Source organism: Lutjanus erythropterus, chromosome 11, assembly GCF_056507025.1.
Source record: "Lutjanus erythropterus isolate fLutEry1 chromosome 11, fLutEry1.hap2, whole genome shotgun sequence".
Lineage (NCBI taxonomy): Eukaryota > Metazoa > Chordata > Actinopteri > Lutjaniformes > Lutjanidae > Lutjanus > Lutjanus erythropterus.
The window spans coordinates 3,433,420-3,454,758 of record NC_139327.1 but is presented as its reverse complement, the minus strand read 5'-3'; the positions used below and the strand labels follow the sequence as shown (position 1 = coordinate 3,454,758).

The 21,339-nt window shown below is 38.9% G+C and overlaps 1 protein-coding gene across 1 annotated transcript in view; it reads left to right on the top strand.

Moving 5' to 3' along the window:
- Window positions 1–21,339, top strand: part of zzef1 (zinc finger, ZZ-type with EF hand domain 1) — a 64,195-nt gene that overhangs the window by 7,167 nt on the left and 35,689 nt on the right. The window contains exons 6-33 of the mRNA XM_084730473.1: window positions 1,683–1,893; window positions 1,981–2,097; window positions 4,881–5,064; window positions 5,293–5,386; window positions 6,916–7,007; window positions 7,109–7,254; window positions 7,503–7,608; window positions 7,764–7,985; window positions 9,249–9,340; window positions 9,492–9,724; window positions 9,895–10,028; window positions 10,104–10,174; window positions 10,262–10,376; window positions 10,477–10,642; window positions 10,913–11,034; window positions 11,136–11,258; window positions 14,035–14,204; window positions 14,311–14,392; window positions 14,488–14,689; window positions 16,111–16,244; window positions 16,613–16,853; window positions 17,008–17,087; window positions 17,502–17,592; window positions 17,698–18,178; window positions 18,277–18,441; window positions 19,898–20,017; window positions 20,149–20,310; window positions 20,802–20,934. Of these exons, the coding sequence (XP_084586599.1) occupies window positions 1,683–1,893; window positions 1,981–2,097; window positions 4,881–5,064; window positions 5,293–5,386; window positions 6,916–7,007; window positions 7,109–7,254; window positions 7,503–7,608; window positions 7,764–7,985; window positions 9,249–9,340; window positions 9,492–9,724; window positions 9,895–10,028; window positions 10,104–10,174; window positions 10,262–10,376; window positions 10,477–10,642; window positions 10,913–11,034; window positions 11,136–11,258; window positions 14,035–14,204; window positions 14,311–14,392; window positions 14,488–14,689; window positions 16,111–16,244; window positions 16,613–16,853; window positions 17,008–17,087; window positions 17,502–17,592; window positions 17,698–18,178; window positions 18,277–18,441; window positions 19,898–20,017; window positions 20,149–20,310; window positions 20,802–20,934 (4,289 nt within the window). The remainder of the gene's footprint in view (window positions 1–1,682; window positions 1,894–1,980; window positions 2,098–4,880; window positions 5,065–5,292; window positions 5,387–6,915; window positions 7,008–7,108; window positions 7,255–7,502; window positions 7,609–7,763; window positions 7,986–9,248; window positions 9,341–9,491; window positions 9,725–9,894; window positions 10,029–10,103; window positions 10,175–10,261; window positions 10,377–10,476; window positions 10,643–10,912; window positions 11,035–11,135; window positions 11,259–14,034; window positions 14,205–14,310; window positions 14,393–14,487; window positions 14,690–16,110; window positions 16,245–16,612; window positions 16,854–17,007; window positions 17,088–17,501; window positions 17,593–17,697; window positions 18,179–18,276; window positions 18,442–19,897; window positions 20,018–20,148; window positions 20,311–20,801; window positions 20,935–21,339) is intronic.

Below are 21,339 nucleotides of genomic sequence, written 5' to 3'. Positions count from 1 at the left end.
TTCAGAACACATACACATATCTACATACAGGAGGTGAACTGGCACCTCCCCACTCTCCAGTCCACGCTCTGTAATTTTGACCATGCTGGACTGGAACCAGTATACTGAACTACTGCCAGCCCAAATGGTGTGGCAAGACCTGGTCACATGACCTGAATGTTTGAATGAATGGAATAAATGTCAGTTAGTGAGAATCCGTATAATTATTACAGTATAGTGAAAGGGAGTTCTAGAGGCTCGGGATAAAATACATCTTGTTCAACTGGAGCATAATCTTCAAAAAACACAGTGAAAAAACATGGACGATAATTTATGACATCACACTGCCTGATGTGAAGAAATATTTATTTTTCCAAAAGGTTAGTCATATGGAATGCTTGTTTTATTAGGTATATAGCCAACCCGTTTGGTGCATTCTGGAGTTTGGCATCAACTAAATATCATAAATTAGTTTTCCCTTTTTTCTAAAGCCTTGATTTTTTTAAATTACACTATATTTTTTTACCATGTTTTTTGAAGAAAATGCTCTGATTATATTTTATCTCAAACCTCTTGAATTTCTTTTGAATTATTTGAACTACATGGATGCTCACTCAGGTCTGGGCAGTATAGCTGACAGTGAAGTTTCATATCATTCGATATTGATAGTTATTGATCATGAAGGTTGTGACTGACGACATGTTGTGTACTCTAAGTTGTGGAAGCAGCTCAGGTGATAAAATGAGTACAATATTTTTGACCAAATACCTTGATACTGCAACAATATTGTAAGGATGACTATTAAGCCTTACTTATGACATATCACAATATCACAGAATCTATCACAATATCTAGTCTCATGTCACAATACAATATAATATCGATATATTTCCCAGCCCTATGTTCACTGATGTATTGTCATTTGTTCTATTAATTCAAACATTCAGCTGTTGTGGCCTTTTCATGGCTTTTGCAGATAAATGTATTTAGTGTAGGATGATGATGTTTATCATGAAAATGATGATACTTGCTTCTTTCAATTTTTGGACTTGCGGTGTATGTGAATATTTAAGATTTATTGTGATTTTTTAAAAATTCTGTTGTCTGGCTGATGCTGCATTAAGTAGTTTCAGGTGATCATCAATCCCAGCAGTCCTCTGATTGGGTGATCACCCATCATGTTTTTAAAGCACTATGTTTGTAGCCACAAGGCCACACATTCACATTTATTAGATGTTGTCAGACCACACAGAAGCTAAACTAAAACTCAAACTTGTTTTTTGCTCTGATTACATATGAATGAGGATAACATCAAGTGAGAATCGATTGAGGCAGGCAGCTGAGAGCGAAATATCAAATATTGGCAGAGGTTAACTAATAGTGATAAATGAAAGCACTGTATTTTGAAAGCTGTCCTCTGGTTTGAATCAGTCACAGTGCTGTATTTTGTAAATGATAATGTCCGTGGTGGCTGTAAATGATGAGCTAAATCACAATGAGCAAATTGACATTCACTTGCTGGCTTTGCATGGATTTAACCTCTGATGGTAATTAGTAGAAGTGATTTGTTTTGTCAGTGTCTCCTTTAATCAGCATCTATTCTGTGTCCTTCTCAGAGGATGAAGGATTGTGATTGTTATGGCATTTTTGCACGATGAATTCCATCAGTGCACTAACTGTATTATCTCTTCACCAAACCTCAGACATCCAGATCAACATTAAGCGGTGCCTGAGTGACGGCTGTGACACGCGGATTCATGGCTTGAAGACGCTTGGTTATCAGATTACCAAGAGTAAAGAGGTGTCTGTTTCGGATGCTTCAGCCATCTGGTACCTGTCTCTCCTCACCTCCTTGGTCACCGCATCCATGGAGACGAACCCTGCGCTGGCTCAGACTGTCCTTCAGAGCACACAGTAAGATGATAATGCTTCAGTTCTTTAATGTGTTTTTTGATTTCTTCAGCACTCTGAGGTTTTTTTGTGTGTTTTTTGTTCTCCTAGAAAAGCCTTACGACACATGCCACCACTGTCCCTGACGCCGTCGTCCACCGAGTTCCCCAAGTTCTTCTCTTTGAACATCCTGGAGGAAGTGGACGGATTTCTCCTCAGGATAGCAGAGTAATGAACCGCTGAGATTACATCAGCACACTCACCCATCACTGCCACACTGAGCTCATCATGCTGACATCATCACATTGAAAACAGGCTAAAACCAAAGTATTGACTCAGTGGGGTGATGACACACTGTTTCTGCTCCCATTTGATGTACTGTAAATCCCCCAGAGGTGCTGAGGATCTTTATCAACAGCAGTGACAATATATGGCAACAAACATTCAGAAAGTATTACTGTAGACTTTTTTTTTGCAGTTACATTTACCACTGAAATAGTCAGATGATTCTTTAAATCCTCACACAAAAAGTATTTTGTCTGTGAGACTTTCAATTTGTTAAATTTCAGATAAAATGATGTGAAACTAGTTTGTAGTCACATTATGTATTCATTTTGTTGATGTAGTGTGTTTAGGGGAGACCCCAGAGTTGGCTTATGGTCTGTTTGAACTTGACTTTTCCAGAGTAGATAATTGATTATGACTGAATGTTCATGGAAATAGTATTTGCCATTAATAAGTATTAATGTATGTTAAAGGAGTAGTTTGGATTTCTTGAATTAGGGTTGTATAATGTCCTGATCCTTACTCAGTGTCTTACCTGTGATGGATGGTGGTCAGCAACATGGAAGCTAAGCAATGTGCTGCTGTGGAGAGAGTCAGCAACAAAACATATTTTAGCCTAAAAAATCAATATCAGTGTACACTATATGTAGAATTTTTTCCCTGCCATCAGACTGACTTTTCCAACTGGACTACTACTACTACTCTCTCACAACCAACCAGACTCCAGTGGTAAAACCTGTGGTTTTACCTGACAGAACACCAGAGTTGCTGTATTATTGCTGCCTTGATCTGTTACTTTGTTTGTGTTATTGTGTGACTTTGGTGTTTTAAGACTTTAGTTTGGATTCACCAAAGCAGTTTATGAGCAACTCCAGTGTTCTGTGAGGTAAAATTACTGGTTTTGCCAAAAGAGCCTGGCTGAGAAAGAGAGCGCAGTATTTGGCTGATATGACAGCAGTTTCCTGTTGGAAAAGGCTCTCTGAGGTAAAGTGATGAGAACAAAAAAACTTAAACTTAAACTGATTTATTTTTTCTATTTTATTTATTCATTTGTTTGTTGATGGACCATTTTTATGTTTAAAAAATGTTAAAAGACGCACACATGCCAGAGCCCAACTGGTTGGGTGCTGGATCACAAATACACCTGAAGAGAGAAGGAAGAAATCCACGCACCAAAAAAGCTCCTGTTCAAGACGTTTATTATTCAGGCAAGCCTGGAGCTCAAAATGTCACGCTAATAAATGTCTTCAACAGGAGCTTTTTTGGTGTGTGGATATTTTCCGTCTGTGTTCAGACCTTTTTTTATGTAACTAAAATACGTTTTGCTGCTGATCCTGTTCACAGCAATACATTTCTTACCTTCCTGGTCCTCTTCTCTCTATTTCCCTTTAAATTCTAAGAGAGGAGATAAACTAAGGTGGTACATACCAATGTTGAAGCTCAACAGAAATTAGAACTTTAAAATCCAGATGGTCAACTCAGGACCTGTTTTCACTTTTTCACCTGATTAATGTCCTCTGTATTGTTTCTGAGTCATGCTTTAGCTAAATTTAGTATAGGCATGCTTCATGCATGGTTGCTGGCTTCAGAGGACAGGTTCACATTTTTTTGAAGTCACACCCATATGTACTTTAAGTTGAAAAGGTTATTGCTTGCTGTAATTATTCATTCTCTTCATACCAGCTACATGAAATCTCTTCTTAGAGCAATTTCAGTGTAAGTCACAGGGGACAGAGTCCTTGTTTTGAGCAAAAATACATCCTAAAGTTCAGCTGAAGCTAATATAGCTGTCTTCAACAGTCTGAAATAGATAAATAATGCTCTGTATGTTACATGAACAGCAGGAACTATTACAATGATCCATAATGCTGTCAGTGTAGGTGCAGATGCATGAGTATCATATTAAGGTTGACTTTAAGAAACAGAAACCTGCCCTTTTGAGATAGAAACAGAACTTTTTTGATTTAACTTATCATTATGAAGTAATGGTTGGTTTGACAGTGTAATGGTTTCAGAATAATGACACCATGCATGTTTAGACTTGTTGCCTACACATTTCACTGTCATTATGCAAATCATTCTGCCATGAGTCAGGAGTTTTCTACATGAAATTGTCATGCTTTTTCTCATCATGTTTTCTTCTAACTTTATTCCAAATGCCAAACCCTGCCATTTTTGTGAAGCAATAACATCCCTCAAGCTATATTACTATGCAGTGGACTTCATGACAATATTCAATATAATTCAATATAAAATTTCAGTGTACCTCTTCAGTGAATATGCTTTTTTCCTCTTTCTTATTTTTAAAGTGGTGTTGCTCATTTCTTCACAGAGCTCAGCTCTGATTCTGAGGGAACAGAAAGCAATCCCATGTTGTGTCAAATTGTGTACCCCATCAGTTTGTTGTAGCAGTGCCCTCCATGGTTGAGAGATAAGTTATGATTAGGTGTTGTAAGGGGGAACAGATACTGACAGAGAAACTGATTTTGCCACAACTTCTGTTGTCTCTGCCACAGCGGCAAAAAGTAATGGAAACACTAGACAACTAAAAAGTTATCAGTTTCCACTTTAGGATGTGAGGGAACAGTTGTAAGTCATGATTATGCATGAAAATATACTTACTTAGCTAAATACCTTTGTCACTCTGATACAGAGATGCACATGATCCTTTAATATGACTAAAAGCACCTCAAACTTAACTTGTTTGTTTCTTTTCTCCTGTGTAGCTGCTGTGTGAGTCCTGATGCAGAGTTGACTCTCCTGGCCTTCGCCCTGGCCAGAGGCAGCGTGGCAAAGGTGCTCCAGGCTCTGTCCTGCATCAGCGACCATTTAGAGTCCGAGTACAAGGCCTCCTCCCTCATCGTGTCCATGGCCTCCGTCAGGCTGCGTCTGCTTAATCGCAACGGTAATGTACCCGGCTCTCCTTTACTCTCATTCACATGAGGACATTTGAAACCACAGACTAGGGGAGAAAGTGTTTGGCCTCTGAGGAAGAGATGCATTAGTGCACTATGCAGTGGAAAATTGCTAATTCTGTTCTTAGAATCAAATTATAACCTGTATGGAAACTGATCAAGTGATTAACTCTGCTGTCATAAAAAATGAATTTGAAATGATTTATGTCTCATTACAGGAAAGCCTCTCCAGTTGCACCTCCAGGCCTGTGATGTGAAGAGTAAAGAGGAGAAATCAGGACCTGAGAACATGCTCACAGAGTCCTCCACTGGAGACGGTACAACTGACACAATCCTTATTCAACAAGAAAACTTTATTTATATAACATCTTTCATATACACATGCAGCCCAAAGTGCTTCACATAGTGAAATGAAAACAGCATAGATGAGAATAAAAAAAACAATCAATAAATAAAAAATTTTATTGATATAATAAAACTTGCATTAGAATTTTAAAAAATGATAATTAAAGGTCAGTAGAATGAAGTAAAAGGAACACATAAAAACAAATAAAATATACAAGGTTATAATATTACTCCAAATTAAAAATGAAAGAGATAGATCATTTCCTTTTTTAAAATATTGAGAGAGTTTCCCATTCTAATATCCAGAGGCAGTGATTTCCATAGTTTAGGGTCATAAAAACAAAAGGCACTCTCACTGGTACACTTATGGGACACATAAAGAACATTTAAATGAAAGGCGGTGGAGGATCTCAGTGATCTGGCTGGAACATAAAATGAAAGAAGATTTCTGATGTATGGTAAGATCATTCAAGGTTTTATTAATAAGTAAAATAGCTAAAAAAAATAATTTGTAAAAGATACAGACACCCAGTGTAGTGTTTTAAGCAGTGAGTTAATGTGATCCATGTTTAAGTTAAGACTCTGTGCTGCAGCTTTCTGAACTAACTGTAGTTTTCTTCAAGACTTTTTAGGTAAAAAGTGAAAAGGGAATTAATAAAATGAAATAAAAGCGTGAGTCACTTTTTCTACATCTTTCTGAGTTAAAAAGCTAAAAGTTGTAATGACTTGGATAAAATGAGAATTAAAATTTAAACCAGAGTCTAAAACTTCTCCCATGTTTTGAGTGTAATTTTTCTCTTTATACGTTGGGTTTACTTGAAATAATGTCACTTTTTTTCCCCCTCATTTAGCTAAGTTGAAAAAGTTAGGCAATGAGAGCGTGCTGTACCTTGAGATCGAGACAGAAATGTACAGCTGTGTGTTGTCAGCATAGAAATGATGATTCCAAGTGGTAACATCTATAATGAAAACACAAATGGACCAAGAATGCTTCCTTGAGGAATACTATATTCCATACCATGAGTCTCATGAGCACCAAAGCTGACAAGCTGACAAGCTGACTGTCTACCAGTTAAATAAGACTGAAACCAGGGGCACGTTCAATCTGAGAACGGTGTGCAACAGGCTTTGAGATACATTTTCCCTCGTTTGGTGGGTGTACCACAGTTGTTACCCAATCAGGCGTTGCAGTGCAGTACACAAAACTTGCCACGTCTTGTCAGGGCTGAACGCAGCCCAGGCTAGTAAACCAAGTCTACCAATGGAAATATCGTGGTCAAGTGTCATGTATGCTGCACTGAGATCTAAAATGATGTAAGGAAAGGAAGGACAGCCATATTGTTTGCATCAACAACAATTCTCAGATCATTTCCAGCTTTCAGTCGGGGTGTCTCACAACAATAACAACAAAGTTCAAAGTTCATCCTCAAGCCTGTGATGCCTTCAGCTGAAATTTGAACACGCCCCCAAGTTTAACTGAACACTTTATGTTGCTCTGAAGGTTTTCTGACAGAAAGTGGCAGGAAGAAAGCCAGTGTGATCCTGTCGACGGAGGACCAGAGTAACTTCCAGGTCACTCAGATGAGGGTCAGGGTAAGGCTTCATTTTATTTCACCATGTCACTGAGAAGTTAACTCCAACAGTGATGGTGGGTCATGGTAGATAACACTTCCTCTCTGGTTCGTTTGTTTCAGGTACGAAAAGGAGCAATTGGAGCAAAATGCGGCTTGGTGTTTGCGTATAAGGAGGACGACCCTTTTGATGCAGAGAAACATTTCAAGAGGTTCAAGAAGTATGATGCCTGGGACTACAAGGACTACAAAGAGTTTGTACAAGACAAGTAAGGAACATTTTACACCTGTCTGATTAGAATTATTCCTGGTGTTTTACTTGAGGATGCTTTTGAGTTTATTGGTTTTACAAGATATTTATAAGAGCACTGGACTGAACGAACCATCCAATCTTAGATGATCATACTTATACAATACATTCAGTTTGTCTGAGTTATGGGACCCCTCAGCAGTGTTGGAATCTGCCTTAATGGTTTCTGTGAATGGCTGAAACACCATGCTGTCACCTGACCTGCAGTGTGAGGATTCCAGCGCAGTCGGAGGACGAGCCCATTGGCTGGTTTGAGCTGGAGAATGACTGGAACGACGTGGAGATCAAGCTGCAGCAGTGTCGCGTTGCAAAGGTACACACTGCAACCAGTTCAAAATAAGACACATTTTTATTTTTCATTTAAACCTCATTGAGTGTTAAGTTATTCCTTAACACTCAAATTACATTGTCATGCTGCCAGACATTTTGTCATCAAGTCACCATTCCTCTGTTTCCTTGTCTTCCCAGTTCCTGATGGTGAAGTTCATCTGCACCAGGCAGGACTGGATTGCGGAGCGCCTTGGCGTGCAGTCCCTCAGCTTCAGTGGATATCTGTGCCCTGGGGCAGAGAGGCTGGGAGACCTTGATGACCTCAGTCCACAGGCAGAGACCTTTGACAGGGATGCTGTCTCTGGCCTCTGTCTGCTAAACAAGACACTATTCTTTATACAACAGCTTACACGAGACATGGTAACTAAACATTTTATCTATGTAACCCAGTGTCACAAATCAGGAACTTGCCTCAAGGGGCTTCACAGTCTGGACAGTATACATGCAACATCCTTAGACCCTTCACAGGGAGAATGGCAGAACTACGAATCACTACTACAATAATCACTAATAATATTGTTATATGTTAGTGTGACTTCTTTGAAATACCATATCCATAAAATGTCATGTTTCTAAAGATGCTGCATCATATGACTGCATTTAAAAATGTGTGGTTTGGACACTAAAATTGCAGAAAACAGTGAAAAATGCAGATCACTGTTTTCCAAAGCCTAAATTGATGTCCTCAGATGTCTTGTTGTGTCCAAAACACTAGATAGTTTACTCTAAGAGGACTAAAAAAATGTCTAAAAACAGTTCATTTATTATCAAAATACTTGGCAATTAATTTAATAATTGAGTAACAATCAATTTTGACTTTAAAGACTTTGAAAAATACCACATTTCATAGTTCAAGTACCTCATACCTTTCCTTATCTATATATGGTCTATCTATATCTCTTTTCACCCTTTCTTTAACTTTCACTGAATTCTTTAATCCATTTATGGTTACACTTTCTGCCCTCTTGTGGCTGTTATCAGACATTGCAACATCTCCTTTTACTGTACTGCTGAAATTGTGAGTGTGAATTTCTATTTCATATTAGTGTTGGACGATGTAGCAATGTCATGATGAATAATTTCATTTTGTTGATATAGATATTATTGATCATTTTTAATGACCTATTATGACTGAAGGCCAGGAGAAAAAAGGTTGAATTCAACCACAATTTATTTCTCAAGATAAACAAATATATGATAATAATAATATAATATATATAATATAATAATAATAACAACAATAATAACAATAATAATTAATATTATTATTATGATTATGATTATTATATTTCATTATTTAATGTTAGAATAATTATAATACTTATTATTTCACCATCTTTACTCATTTTGACACTCTACACTGTTTCATTTTTTGTGCCACATGTTGATGGTGCAAATGAACAACACACCTGTTAAATGATTGGCTGTTAACATGTCACTTGTCACACGCTCCATTTTCAAGGGATATGATAGGCTGTTTATGAGCCAGGGTGTATTTGTTATGTTCTTTCTTTAAACATTTGATTGAAACCCCTTACTCTGGCCTTCTTAATTTACATGTGTGTGTTTTTGTTGATGTTGAAAACAGTCAGACAGTTTCCCTGTCTCTCTCGATCTCTGCAGGATGCGTCTCACTTCAAGCAGAAGTATCTTCTGGACTTCAGTGGTCTCAGCCTGAACCTCTTCTGGACCTTCTACAATAAACTCAGGGAGATGTGAGTGGAGTTTTTTGGTATCCACACAGTAACTACAGTCATCAGAACAGCAACAATTACCATTTGGTGTGATCAGGCTAATTGGTCAGTAAGTATGATGTATCCACCTGTAATGGTCTCACCTGTAATGGACTGTCTGTCTTTGTCTCAGTGATGGAGAGGAGGTGTTGAAGAGCAGAGTCCTGCTTCTCCAGCTGATGCAGAACTGTTTCCCCATGCTGCCCAACCCGCTAGAGCCCCGGGGCTCAGAGGAGAGCAGAGGACCAAATGAAGGGGCCACAGCAGCAGCAGCAGCAGCAGCTGGTCCATCCACGTCCAACAGCGCAGAGCCTGTGTCTCACTCTGTCAGGGCTGTTGGGGAACTCTACACTCACCTCTGCCACAGTAAGAACCTGTCAACTCTCATACAGCTGGAAAGAGTGAAAAGTTGTTAGATTTCATCAAATGATTAACTTACTGTGTAGAGATTCCTCAGACAGTGGCTTGTAATGATTCATTTTTAAGAATGTGTGAAAATTTCTGTACCAATAATATTTGTAATGTTTGTGTTTCAGTTGTGGATGGACCAGAGGGTGAGACAGTCGTGGAAAAAGTTTTGCACAAGGAGGCAGTCAGGGCCATTCTTAATGGAGCAGCTGTTTTCTTCCCCGATAAACACATCAGGCGGGACAAACTCTTCAACATGATGGTGAGTTTATGAAAATAAATAGAAATCAAATAAAAGAATAATGATGATATAATGCAATAATATGTCTTTTTGCAGAAAAATATTACAGAAGAGGATCAGCCAGAGTCAGTGAAGGTGACGTTTGAGTCGCTTTGTAATTACTTCAGGTAAGCAGACTGGAGATATACAAAGATGTAAACTCATGGACGTCCAGATCACAGTGGATCAGCAGCAGCTCTGTTTTGTCCACACAGTGACCAGGATCCAAGTGGCCTTCTCCTGCTCCCGCCCAAAGGAGCCCCCGCAGACTTCGACATCAGCCCCATACTGTCAGTCATGGAGACGCTGCTGCTGGTGGCAACAAGAGAAGTGAGACATCCGTCACACACACAATGTCTCAACTGTTTCATCATTTTATGGACTTGAAATCACGTTTCTATCTATTTTTCTGCTGTCTCCCGTCTCTCAGTGTGAGGTTATGATGGTGGATGGCAGTGGTGGAGCCAGCAGGACAGTGTTGCTGTCCTTGTTCTGGGCTCTACAGGGTAGTCTGCTCTCCTGGTGCTACCTGCAGCTCAAAGGAGGAGCCTCCACCAGTGTCGCTATGGACCTGGCCAGAGACATCCTACTGAAATGTGAGATACAGCCACAATGCCACATGACACAAAAAAGACACTCTTATAGTTTCATACTTTCAATATTATATAAAAAAATGTCTAATTAAGTTGTCTGATAGTTCAGTATGAACACATTGATTATCTTATCAGTATTGGCCATGAGAAGCTTGTTATTGAATTATTGGTATTGAAAAAAATCCAAATCATGCATCCCTTATGAACCCTGACACTGAGCTGAGTGGATCAGAGGATTTTCTTTCAGGATGACTAGCTGGTTTATTTCAACAGATGTGGATCAGTTCCTGGGAAGTATCAAAACCACACTTGGGTCCCTGCTGGAAAGATACACTGGTGCTGAAATTACTGAGAAACTAGGCAGCTCAATCCTCGCCACAGTCTTCAGACAGCTGGTAATATACTCTTCTCAATCTCATGGATTTGAGTTGCCTGCCTGCGCACTGATCAAGTTGACTGTGTCGAGTGACTGTAATATTTGTTGTGGTCCTGGCAGATGATTTTGCTCCTGGAGCTGTGCTCTCTGGACATCCCTCACAGCGTGCTGCTGAAGAGCTTCTCCTCTCTGGTCGAGCTGCTCAAAAGTCTGTCCAGTGATACTGGAGACATCTTTTCAAAGGTCAGTCACTCTGAATTTAGCACCAGAATTTATACAGCAGCTCGTCCCTCATAATCAGGCTGTGGAGGGTTGTGAAGTGCAGCAGCACTACTGTAACATGTGATGGTAGAAATACTTCCCTTAAAAGTAGCAGTACTGCAGTATAAAAATGCTCAATTTCAAGTAATAGTCTTTGAAAATTACACACAGGAAACAGTATTATTAACTAAATGTACTTAAAGTATCAAAAGCAAAAGTACTCATAGAAATGGCCTGAGTGTTATTATAATATTGAAATGGAGCAATGTGTGTGTAGTTTATTCTATGACAGTGCATCATATATTATGAACTAATCATATATTTTGTTCATAAAATCTTAATATGGATCTTAATAATATATCTGTAAAAGCAGCTGTCAGAAAAATGCACTGCTGTAAAAAATTTCCCTCTGAAATGCAGTCTTAATTTTATCTTTAGTTTTAGTAATTTACTGAAAACTGTAGTTTGTTAAAGTCACATTTTAGTCAGATTTTTATCAGGCAGTTTCATGATACTGTGATGGTTTTTGCTGAAGGATTTTAATCCTGGCTGTAAAAACACCAATGAGAAGTAAACAGACCCTGAACTGTGTTTAGTCGTCTAGGCTGAGAATTTTATTTCATTTATTTATAATTATACAGGCAAAAATTAAAAGGAACATAATAAAATCAGTTACAATTAAACAGGCCAGTTATAGCAGGTTCTTGCTGTGCAGCATATAAAAGACAAACGCACATCACAAAACAGAGACAGTCAACAAGAAACAAAAGACGAACAGCAACACAGACATTTAGAGAGGCGAGGACTGACATGGAGTGCACAGACATTATGGGTTAAATCAGTGGATGCAAGTGCGTCCTTCCATCAGGTATTATTTATATGTCTATTTAAAATGTATAACAGAGGTTATTGTTCTAACATAATCTGGGATCTCATTCCAGAATCTGGTGTATGTATGAAAAACCATAGATGTTTTTATAAGAAGGTACTGGGATAAAGACTGGATATTGTTGGACAGCAGGATATTGTTGAAATAATTATTGAATGCAGACATGTGTCAGAGACAGTATGAGTGAGATATGGTCTGATCTTGTTATAAACATACAGTTTGTAAATTCTGAACATGATTTCGATAAGCGAGGTGTGAATTAGGGAATACTCCAAGATATTTGTAGGTTAACACATTCTGTCACATAAAATCAAAGACTTAGAGTCATGTTTCATAATTAGTTATCAGACCCTGATAATATTTATTACCTGACAGAACAGACTTTTTATATATTGCTGAAGTCTTCTGCTAACTTGTATGTCAGAATAATTGAATAAATCAGCAGTTATAAATATGTGGAAACAGTGTTGTTAAGGCAGATGAGCATTATCTGCATTTATTCACACACCATGGAGCTAAAATTAATACCAAATTATGTTAAATGTTTGCTGAATGAGTATGTGTCCATTTATGAGCTGTAAGAAATCATAAGTCATCTTTTAGAAGGAGCACATAACTACTGTGAGCTGCACCCTAAATTCACACTGAAGTTTGAGCTGCACTAACATCAGATTTAGTCCTAAGAGGGAAATTAACATACATGTTATGGAATCTGTTGACTTTGGCAGACACTGTGTGACGGTGTGTTTTCAGGTGTCTTTTCCTCACAGGGAATGATGCACTCAGTCTTTCTTTCAGTTTGAATGAGGTTGCTTTCACACTTAAAGTCCAGACCAAGGTTCATGTTTTTGAGACACTGTTCACATTTGGTCCAGTCAGTTTTAGTTTCACACTGCAATTATCCGAGCAGACTAAAGAACTTTACATATTATACCTACGTCCTGCTGTCACGACTTACATAGGCCACACCTCTCTATATTTGGCATTGATTGGTTTGTAGACGGGTGTGCATCTAAAATCAGCATGTTTATGGAGAGAGATGAATGAACAGATTCACTTCATCATCACCATCATAATATTATTATACCACTGCTACCAGCAGCACCAAAGTGAAACAACTGAAAAGTGTTGCATTTTTAAGAGTTTTTTTCAGTTCTCTTTATAAAGTTGTCAGACCAAATGGCAATTAAACATCAGGTCTCCTCTTGTCCCCTTGTGTGTAATTGATCCAAAAGTCGGAATGTTCACACAAACCGAACCATAGTTCAGTGCGATCCAGACTGTGACCACCTCTTTTTGCTGAACCAAAGTGTGGCTTTTTGGTCCAGACTGTGGTCCAGGGGAGGTTTCACACCTGTCTATTTTTGTCCAAAAGTCTAGACCAAATGAGATAGGTCTGATAATGCCATAAAAGAAAAGTGTCTACAGGTCATCTCTCCTCTTTGTTCTCTTTGTTTTTTCCCCTCTTCTTCCCACCTGCTGGTGAAGATGAGGCACTCAGCATTTGACAGGCCAGTTTCCAGCAGCAGCTAATGTTTTCTTTCAGCTTTTTAAGTCCTCTAGATTTCTAAGTGCTTTGAGATGGCTAATTACTGTGATCTAACTTTAGTTGTCCACCCAGACAGAGCCAGCTGTTTCATCTCTTGTCATATTTTTTGTTGCCAGTTATCTTTTCATTTTCATTGTCGTCACAATTTAATCATGAAATAAAATCAACAAAAACCTTTCATTAAACTTTTTATGACAAAATTATCGCTGCTGAAATGTAGTGAAAAGTGTCATAAAATAGAAATACTCGAGTAAAATAAAGGTACCTCAAATTAGCTACATTCCACTGTTGACTGTAACAGAGATGAATGTTGTTGTTAGGTGGATCAGGAGAGCTGGCACCAACCCCAGCAGCCAGTGGTGCTCAGGACCTGGACCATGGAGTCCCCTCATAACTATGAGAACAGCCGCCACGAGACCACCATCTACGCCTGCCCTGGTGCCACTTCCTTTGAGGTGGAGTTTGACGAACGCTGTGAGACAGAGAAGAGGTGACTGATGTGAAATATTACATATTCTCATGTTTTTTTGTTTTTTTTTGTTATCCCTTGTGTGAATGTTTGTAACCCATCCTCTCTGCTCTTCATATTTTTGCAGATACGACTACCTGGAATTCACAGATTCTAGAGGTGGGAAGGTCCGATATGACATGAAGGTTGGAACTGAGAAGTGGCCAAAGGTGGGATACAGAAACCTGTTCAGCTGTTTCTATATGAAACTCTGTCATTTCTTAATATCTTTACACACGTCTGTTATTTGTTTTGGCTCCTACAGAAGGTGACATTTGACGCCGGCCCTCAGCTCCAGTTCCTCTTCCACTCTGATAGCAGTAATAACGAGTGGGGTTACAAGTTCACTGTGACGGCCCTGGGGCTCCCAGATATCACTATTTCTTGGATGTCAGACCTGCAGCTGCTGGTGGCTCGCCTTATGGGTCGTCTTGCTTCGAGAACCCTCGCCCTGAAATCCCCTCACGGTGAGACTGTTTCCTAAAACCTTTATTGAACAAAGGTCTGTGATCCAAACTGTGTGACTCTGTTGGGGCATAGCTAGAGTGTTTCTTTTTATTTTTCAGTAACACTTTATTAAAGAAAATGCATCAGTATGTCACACACAAATAGAAAAATAGCACACAAGGCATTTTCAGTTTTTACAATATTTCTTCCCGGCCCAGAACAGCCATAACTAGACCATTCAACTTACACACACTCCATCCCACAGGCCTCCTCTACAAAAATAAAAAAAACAAGAAAATATATTTGTAGTAAATGGTAATAATGAGACAAAAGAAAAAGAAAGAAAAACTAAAACAAAAAGTTAAATACAAATTTAAAAGGAAATCAGACCACCAAAGCTGTTGCAGTACAGCAGAGAATCCTAGATTTACAGCGTAAGGTCAGTAATCAGGGCACATATACACAGGACATGTACTCAACACCCATAACTATGTACTCAGGTATCTGTAAATAGGGGCTGCATGGGGAACAGCCAGCACAGCACTCATACATCACAGACAAGCCTGATGAATACCTGTACTGTAATATCGCCCTGGCAGGCAGTCATTCAGAATGACTGATCAATGGTTGCTAGTGAGAATAAAATCTATTAGAGGAACCTCTTATAGAAATGACACTCGTCCAAATTGAAAGAAAGACATGACATTGCATATCCATGATTTTAAAAAACGAGAATAGAGAGGATCTCCACAGCAAGAGCATTCAGTAATGCTTCAATTTCCATGTCCCGTGATTTCATGGTAATTAGGTGATAATTACCAAGCAATAAATTTGAAATTTCTTAGAAATTACCCCCAGATTTCATGGTGGTTAATTATGCGATAATGAGCAAGAACCATTTTCATGTAATTAGTGGTTATTACAAAGCAACATATTTGAAATTTCTGCAAATTACCCCCATATTTCATGGTAAGTATGTGATAATTCATAAGTATCATTTTCATGCTAATTATCACATACTTGCCATGAAATTTGGGGTTACTTTGGAAGAAATATGTGGACAATCTCTAAGAAATTTCAAATATATTACTTGATAATCACCACAAACTTACCATGAAATTTTGGGACATGGAAAAATGAGGCATTACCAAGAATTCTTCTGCTTGCAATAGGGAGGTGAAGGCAGTTACATTAGTTTGAATATTTTGAAAATCTTCCAAAAATGGCTATGTGAGACGATGGTGAAATATGTGTATTTCAGAGGAAGATCTCTAATCTTGTACATCTTAGGCTCACATGAAAAGATCCAATCAAATTTCTCAAAACATATTTGAAAAAATATTTGTAATATTTTTGAGGGGAAAAAAATTCAGAGTACGTCAGAATTCTAGCATAGCTTGAGCATTTTATGCTGATATTTGTTGGTTTCTGTCTCTTCCAGAGATTCGCACTGTTAAGGAGCTTCCAGCAGGGAAAATGTCCCACGTTCAGTCTTCTCCATTATGGAAACCCATTCTGAGACATGGGTTGTGTGAGAACCGGGAGACGAATCGGAATAAAATGCCCTCAGAACAGGTACAGTCAAATAAGTTCAAAGCAGTTACGTAGAAGTTCCACTTCTAGCTTCATATTATTCCTTTGTATGGCTGGATGATGATGTGGCCAAACTAAAATGTCACAATATTTTTGACCAAATAGCTCGATATTGCAGCAATAATCTTGAGCTGACTTTAATGCATAAAATATTAACACAATGAGATTTTTGATAGATAATCATCAGTAATGTGGATATAATGTGTAGGTGGATAAAAGCAAATAATAGAACAGCCAGAACAGTCTGGTATGTTCTCTAAGATGATATCTAGTCTCATATAATCAATATATTTTGCAGCCCTCAGCAGCTAGATGTTGTTCTAATGCTGTGTTGTTTTTCCATGTGCTAGACAAATACATGGACTCTTGATGATTTAATGAGCTTCCTGGAGGAATTTGCCCGTTGGAACCCGTCCCAGGAGCCGACAGACAGCAGAACAGAGCTGATGAAGACCATCATGCAGTCCTGCAGAAAACAGCCAATGAGGAACGAGATTGCGGCCGGGTCAAAGACGGACCAAGCTGTGAATGCCATTTGGGCCGCCATGGTGTACCACACACCGGCCCTCAACCGCACTCTGAAGACCTACGGTAATGCTTGGCTCTGATCAGTGGTCACAGAGCAAAAGCTGCTCTATTTATTACATGTCCTGCTGTGTTTTATCATTATAGTTCTGCATGGTTGATGAACTTGGCTGACTCATTCAGCTGATTTCTGTCCTCTGTTCTGTCTGTGTGTGAGCAGTTAATCAGGACTGCAAGTCCTGTCTGAGTGAAGAATTTGTGCAGGTGTATTCTCTGGCAGACAGCATCAGAACATGGATGGTGAGTGTTACTGATACTGTTCATGTCTCAATTCTTTTGTAATGAGTGTTTTGTTGAATTTTTGTATAAACATTGTCACATTTTGGAGTTTCTCCATTCTGTGTCACATTCATTCTCCTCCATGTTTGCCTTCATGCTGATTTCCTGCCTGCAAAGGATTTCCAAAGTAAAGCAAAGGGTTGTCTAAATAACAAAAAATATTACCACAGAGTGTGGTTAGCTGTGGCAGTATGTCATTCCCCCACTGTCTAAGTATTAATACTTAGATACTTCTGACAAAATTAAAGCATAATATGAAACAAGAGACATTTTTCTGTTGTTACATGATACATATCATCATATCCCTCAGCCCTACAGTTTATATATGACCATGTTACTGAATTATTATGCTGATGATGCCTTTTTTCTTGTCAGTTGGAGATGAAGCAGAGATACCTGGTTGGTAAAATGAATGTTCCTGGTGAGAAGGATGGGAGTCATGATGAGGTTACCATGGAAACACTAGGTGAGAACTGCAGCTACTGTAAAGCCACATACCACCCTTTGTTTTCCTCAACTGTGTTATGTCTTTCTCTAATTTGCTGACTTGTGTTATTTTCTGTCTCTCTAGCTGATGTGTGCATTGAAAAGAGCCTCTTGCTCTTTAGATTCACTCCTTGTGGAGTACCGGACAGTGACTCCACCAAAGCTGCAGAGGGCAGCAGCGCTCCACTCCTCCGCTCAAGTTCCATCTCAGAAGGGGACTTCCAGCCCAGCTCCTCTCTGGGAGCTCAGACTGCGGGGACTGAGGAGGGGGTTGACGCCAGGGCAGGACAGAGCCAGCCCTCTGCTGCTCAGGGCCAGAGCTCATCTTCTTGTGGGCACAGCAGGTCAGGTCACAGAGGCTCCACAGAGAGCCTCTCCTCCCAGCAAGGGGAGCCCGCCTCTCCCTCTGCCTTCCCCCGTAAAGCCCCGTTCAGCCGGGCACGCCTACGCCTCCTGTCCTGTCGATCTATAGAAGAGCCCCGCCTGATCCCCTCTGTCAAGGATCGCTACCCAATCCTCAAACACATCCTGAACTTTATAAGAGACCAGGCTCTCACGACATCGAGGTGACTGACCTCCAGTCCTCTATTCTGAATTTTTCATGTGTGTGATTGTATCAAACAGTGTTAACTCATCCAATATCCAATTGTTCCTCCTCCTGCAGCATTCTGCAGACACTGTCCCTGAGCAAAGCCCAGGCTCTGAGTGTGTGTAAAGTCCTGGAGATGGTTCAGCAGTGTTTACACTCCCTGGGAAAGCCACACCTCTTCCAAGCCCCCTGCATCCTGTTCCTGCAGGAACTGCTGGCCTGCCAGAAAGACTTCACCAGGTACATTTGTACAACATGTTTTCAGTTCAACTGGGACAGCATGGTGTTATTACATAGCTTTGTTGAATACTTGATTCTAATTGGTCAATTACAGCTAAGGTCTGTTATTTCTGTATGACAGACCATTATCTGGAGGAACAATAAAATCATTGTTAAATCACTAAAATAATTTTAACATTAATATTTTGTGTCAAGTTGATTTTCTTTGGTACATAACCATGTAACAAGCAGGATAATGTACAGTGAGCAGGACACTATTATGAAATTACCCATAAAATAATTTTTTGTGTCACATAAATGTGTACCAAAGTATTATATTTTGGGTAAGCACCCATGTAATAAGCAGGTTTCACAGCAGAGTCCCTTATATACTAAACAGACAACAATAACCACTGGCCCAGTCTGGCAAGTAGGTCAAAAATCTACTGGCCCAACTAAAGTTTCTACTGATCCTGAATAAAATTTTATATTGTGGTGTAGATATATTTACCATTTACTATTATTTTTTATATTTGCTACTATTTCCTTTATTTATGAGGTAAATATTGTGCTTTCTACTCTGCTACATGTGTCTGACAGCTTTAGTGACAGTAACAGTTACTTTTCAGGTTACAATGTTTCATATCCTTCCTGCCACACACAACAAATGTTGCTCTTTTTTCTCATAGCTTCATGGCAACTGTTTTTTTTTCAATAATTATCTGCCCCTTTAAAAAATCAGTCCTGATTTATCAGACGTTGTGTGGAGCAGAGTTATTAGTGTTGCTCACAAAGCAATGTCTGAAAGACTATTTTGAATCAGTTTTTTTAAAAAAAGCCCTGGCCTGATTGGACAACCTGCTGATTGTTTTTACTGGCCTTAGGCCATCAGGCAATCTTTATTGTTGGACCTTGCTAAAGTCTCATTAATATTTGTGATTTTTAACTAGGTTGTCGCAAAAAACAAGGTTGTCCCGAGATTTGAAATTATTGAATAATGGAATAGATGTTTTTCTTAGATAAAAACAAAGATGGATTGTAGTTGCACTAAAAAAGACTGGTTTATATATGACAACAGTATTGGAGGTGCCAAATTGATGTGTCTAGAGATTGTCTTTAGTATTCACCTTGTCACTTTTACTTTTGCACAATCCTCATTTTTATGTAATGTAGTACATTTATACAGTGATACTCCTTCAGTGTATCTGTATACACTTATCATCATTTTCAGATTTACATAGTGTTATATTTTATTTATCTCATTCCATTTTTGTTCAGCTTTGCAAAGCCGACTTGTTTTTCTAGTCCAACACACTTCATTGTAACGTTGACTCTGTGTTCACCTGTATTTGACTTATTAAAACTTAACTAAATTAATGTGGATTTGACAGTTCAAAACATATGAACATTTTGAGAAGGAAATTTAACTAACTGAGCTGTATTTCACCCAAGATGTTCTTTTCTTTGTCTTTTCCAGTTATTTCTCTCAGTTGTCAGACAGTGGGCAGAAGCTTGGAGAGGAGGTGAGGTCTTCCTATCATAAGCTGGTTCTGATGCTGGTGGAGGCAGTGCAGGGCTTCAGCAGCCTCAATGAGAAGTAAGCTCTTATCTTTTTAATGTTCACACATAACTGAACTCAGTGAAATTAAAAAGTGCTTGCAGCGGTGATTAGTGTAATTCCATGTGTGTGCAGTTGTGTAACCTCACCCTCCTCTCTGCTCCCCTCAGAGCCCTGCTGCCAGCCCTGTCGTGTGTGCAGACCTGCTTGTTGCACCTTCTAGACATGAGCTGGGAGGTCCATGACCTTCCTCTCTTCCTGAATATCAAACTCCCTGAACTCCTGCTCAGCATGGCCCAGGAGAACATCAGTGTTCATGACATTGCCATCAGGTAGTATTACCCATATCTCACAAAATATGCCACAGCAAATGAAATGTTTTTCCTGTTGATAACTTAAGGCTTGCAAAAGATGTTTTTTTTCACATTTTCACAAATGATTTGATCATTAGCTCATTATGATTGATCAGTAGATTGTCTTCTCGATTAATCGATTAGTTGTTTGGTCTATAAAATATCAGAAAATAGTGAAAAATGTTGATCAGTGTTTGCCAAAGTCCAAAAGTCCCAAAATATCCCGTTTTGCCCACAACCCAAAGATATTCAGTTTACTGTCATAGAGGGCAAAAGAAACAAGAAAATATTTGGTGGAATCAGATAATTTTTCTGTAAAAAAAAAAAACTCAATTACTTAGCAATTAATATAATAATTGATTTATAATCAATTAATCATTGCAGCTGTACTTCTTTGTGCTTACTGAGTCTGTTTCAGATCTCAGCCATTTACATTTACAGAGCTGATTATATCTGTGATTTATTTCCAGTCAATGGACAGAGGACGATGAAATCGCAGACTACAAGAAGAACCAGGAGTGGATGGATGAGTGTATGGATGGGATGTTTGAGAAGTGGTATGACAAAATCGAAGAAGAGGACTCCATGGAGGACAGGAGAAAGGTATACTGTAGTGCATAAAAGACATAAAAGTGAAATCGTTAGCAAACAAGGAATATTGTCTCGTGTCTGAGCTGTCTGGGAAAAGAAATGGTATATAATGCTTAACCTGACTGCTCTGTCTTCTTTCCTGTGCATCCCAAGAATAGAGCAGATATAGATCTGCTGGTAAAACATTTAAAGACAAGCTGCAACCTGACTAACTGTCATTTAGAAAAGATTTAGAAAAGCTATGAATAAAACTAAAACTTTAAAGCTAAAAAACTAAACTAAATGACAAAAGCATGACCCCGTCTACTCTGCCTTTGACTGACTTGTCGACGAGTCATGGACAGTGAGATAAAACTTTAATGCAAGCCACTTTAGTGAATGAAAGAGATACAAAGGCAGCTAGCAACACTGAACAAC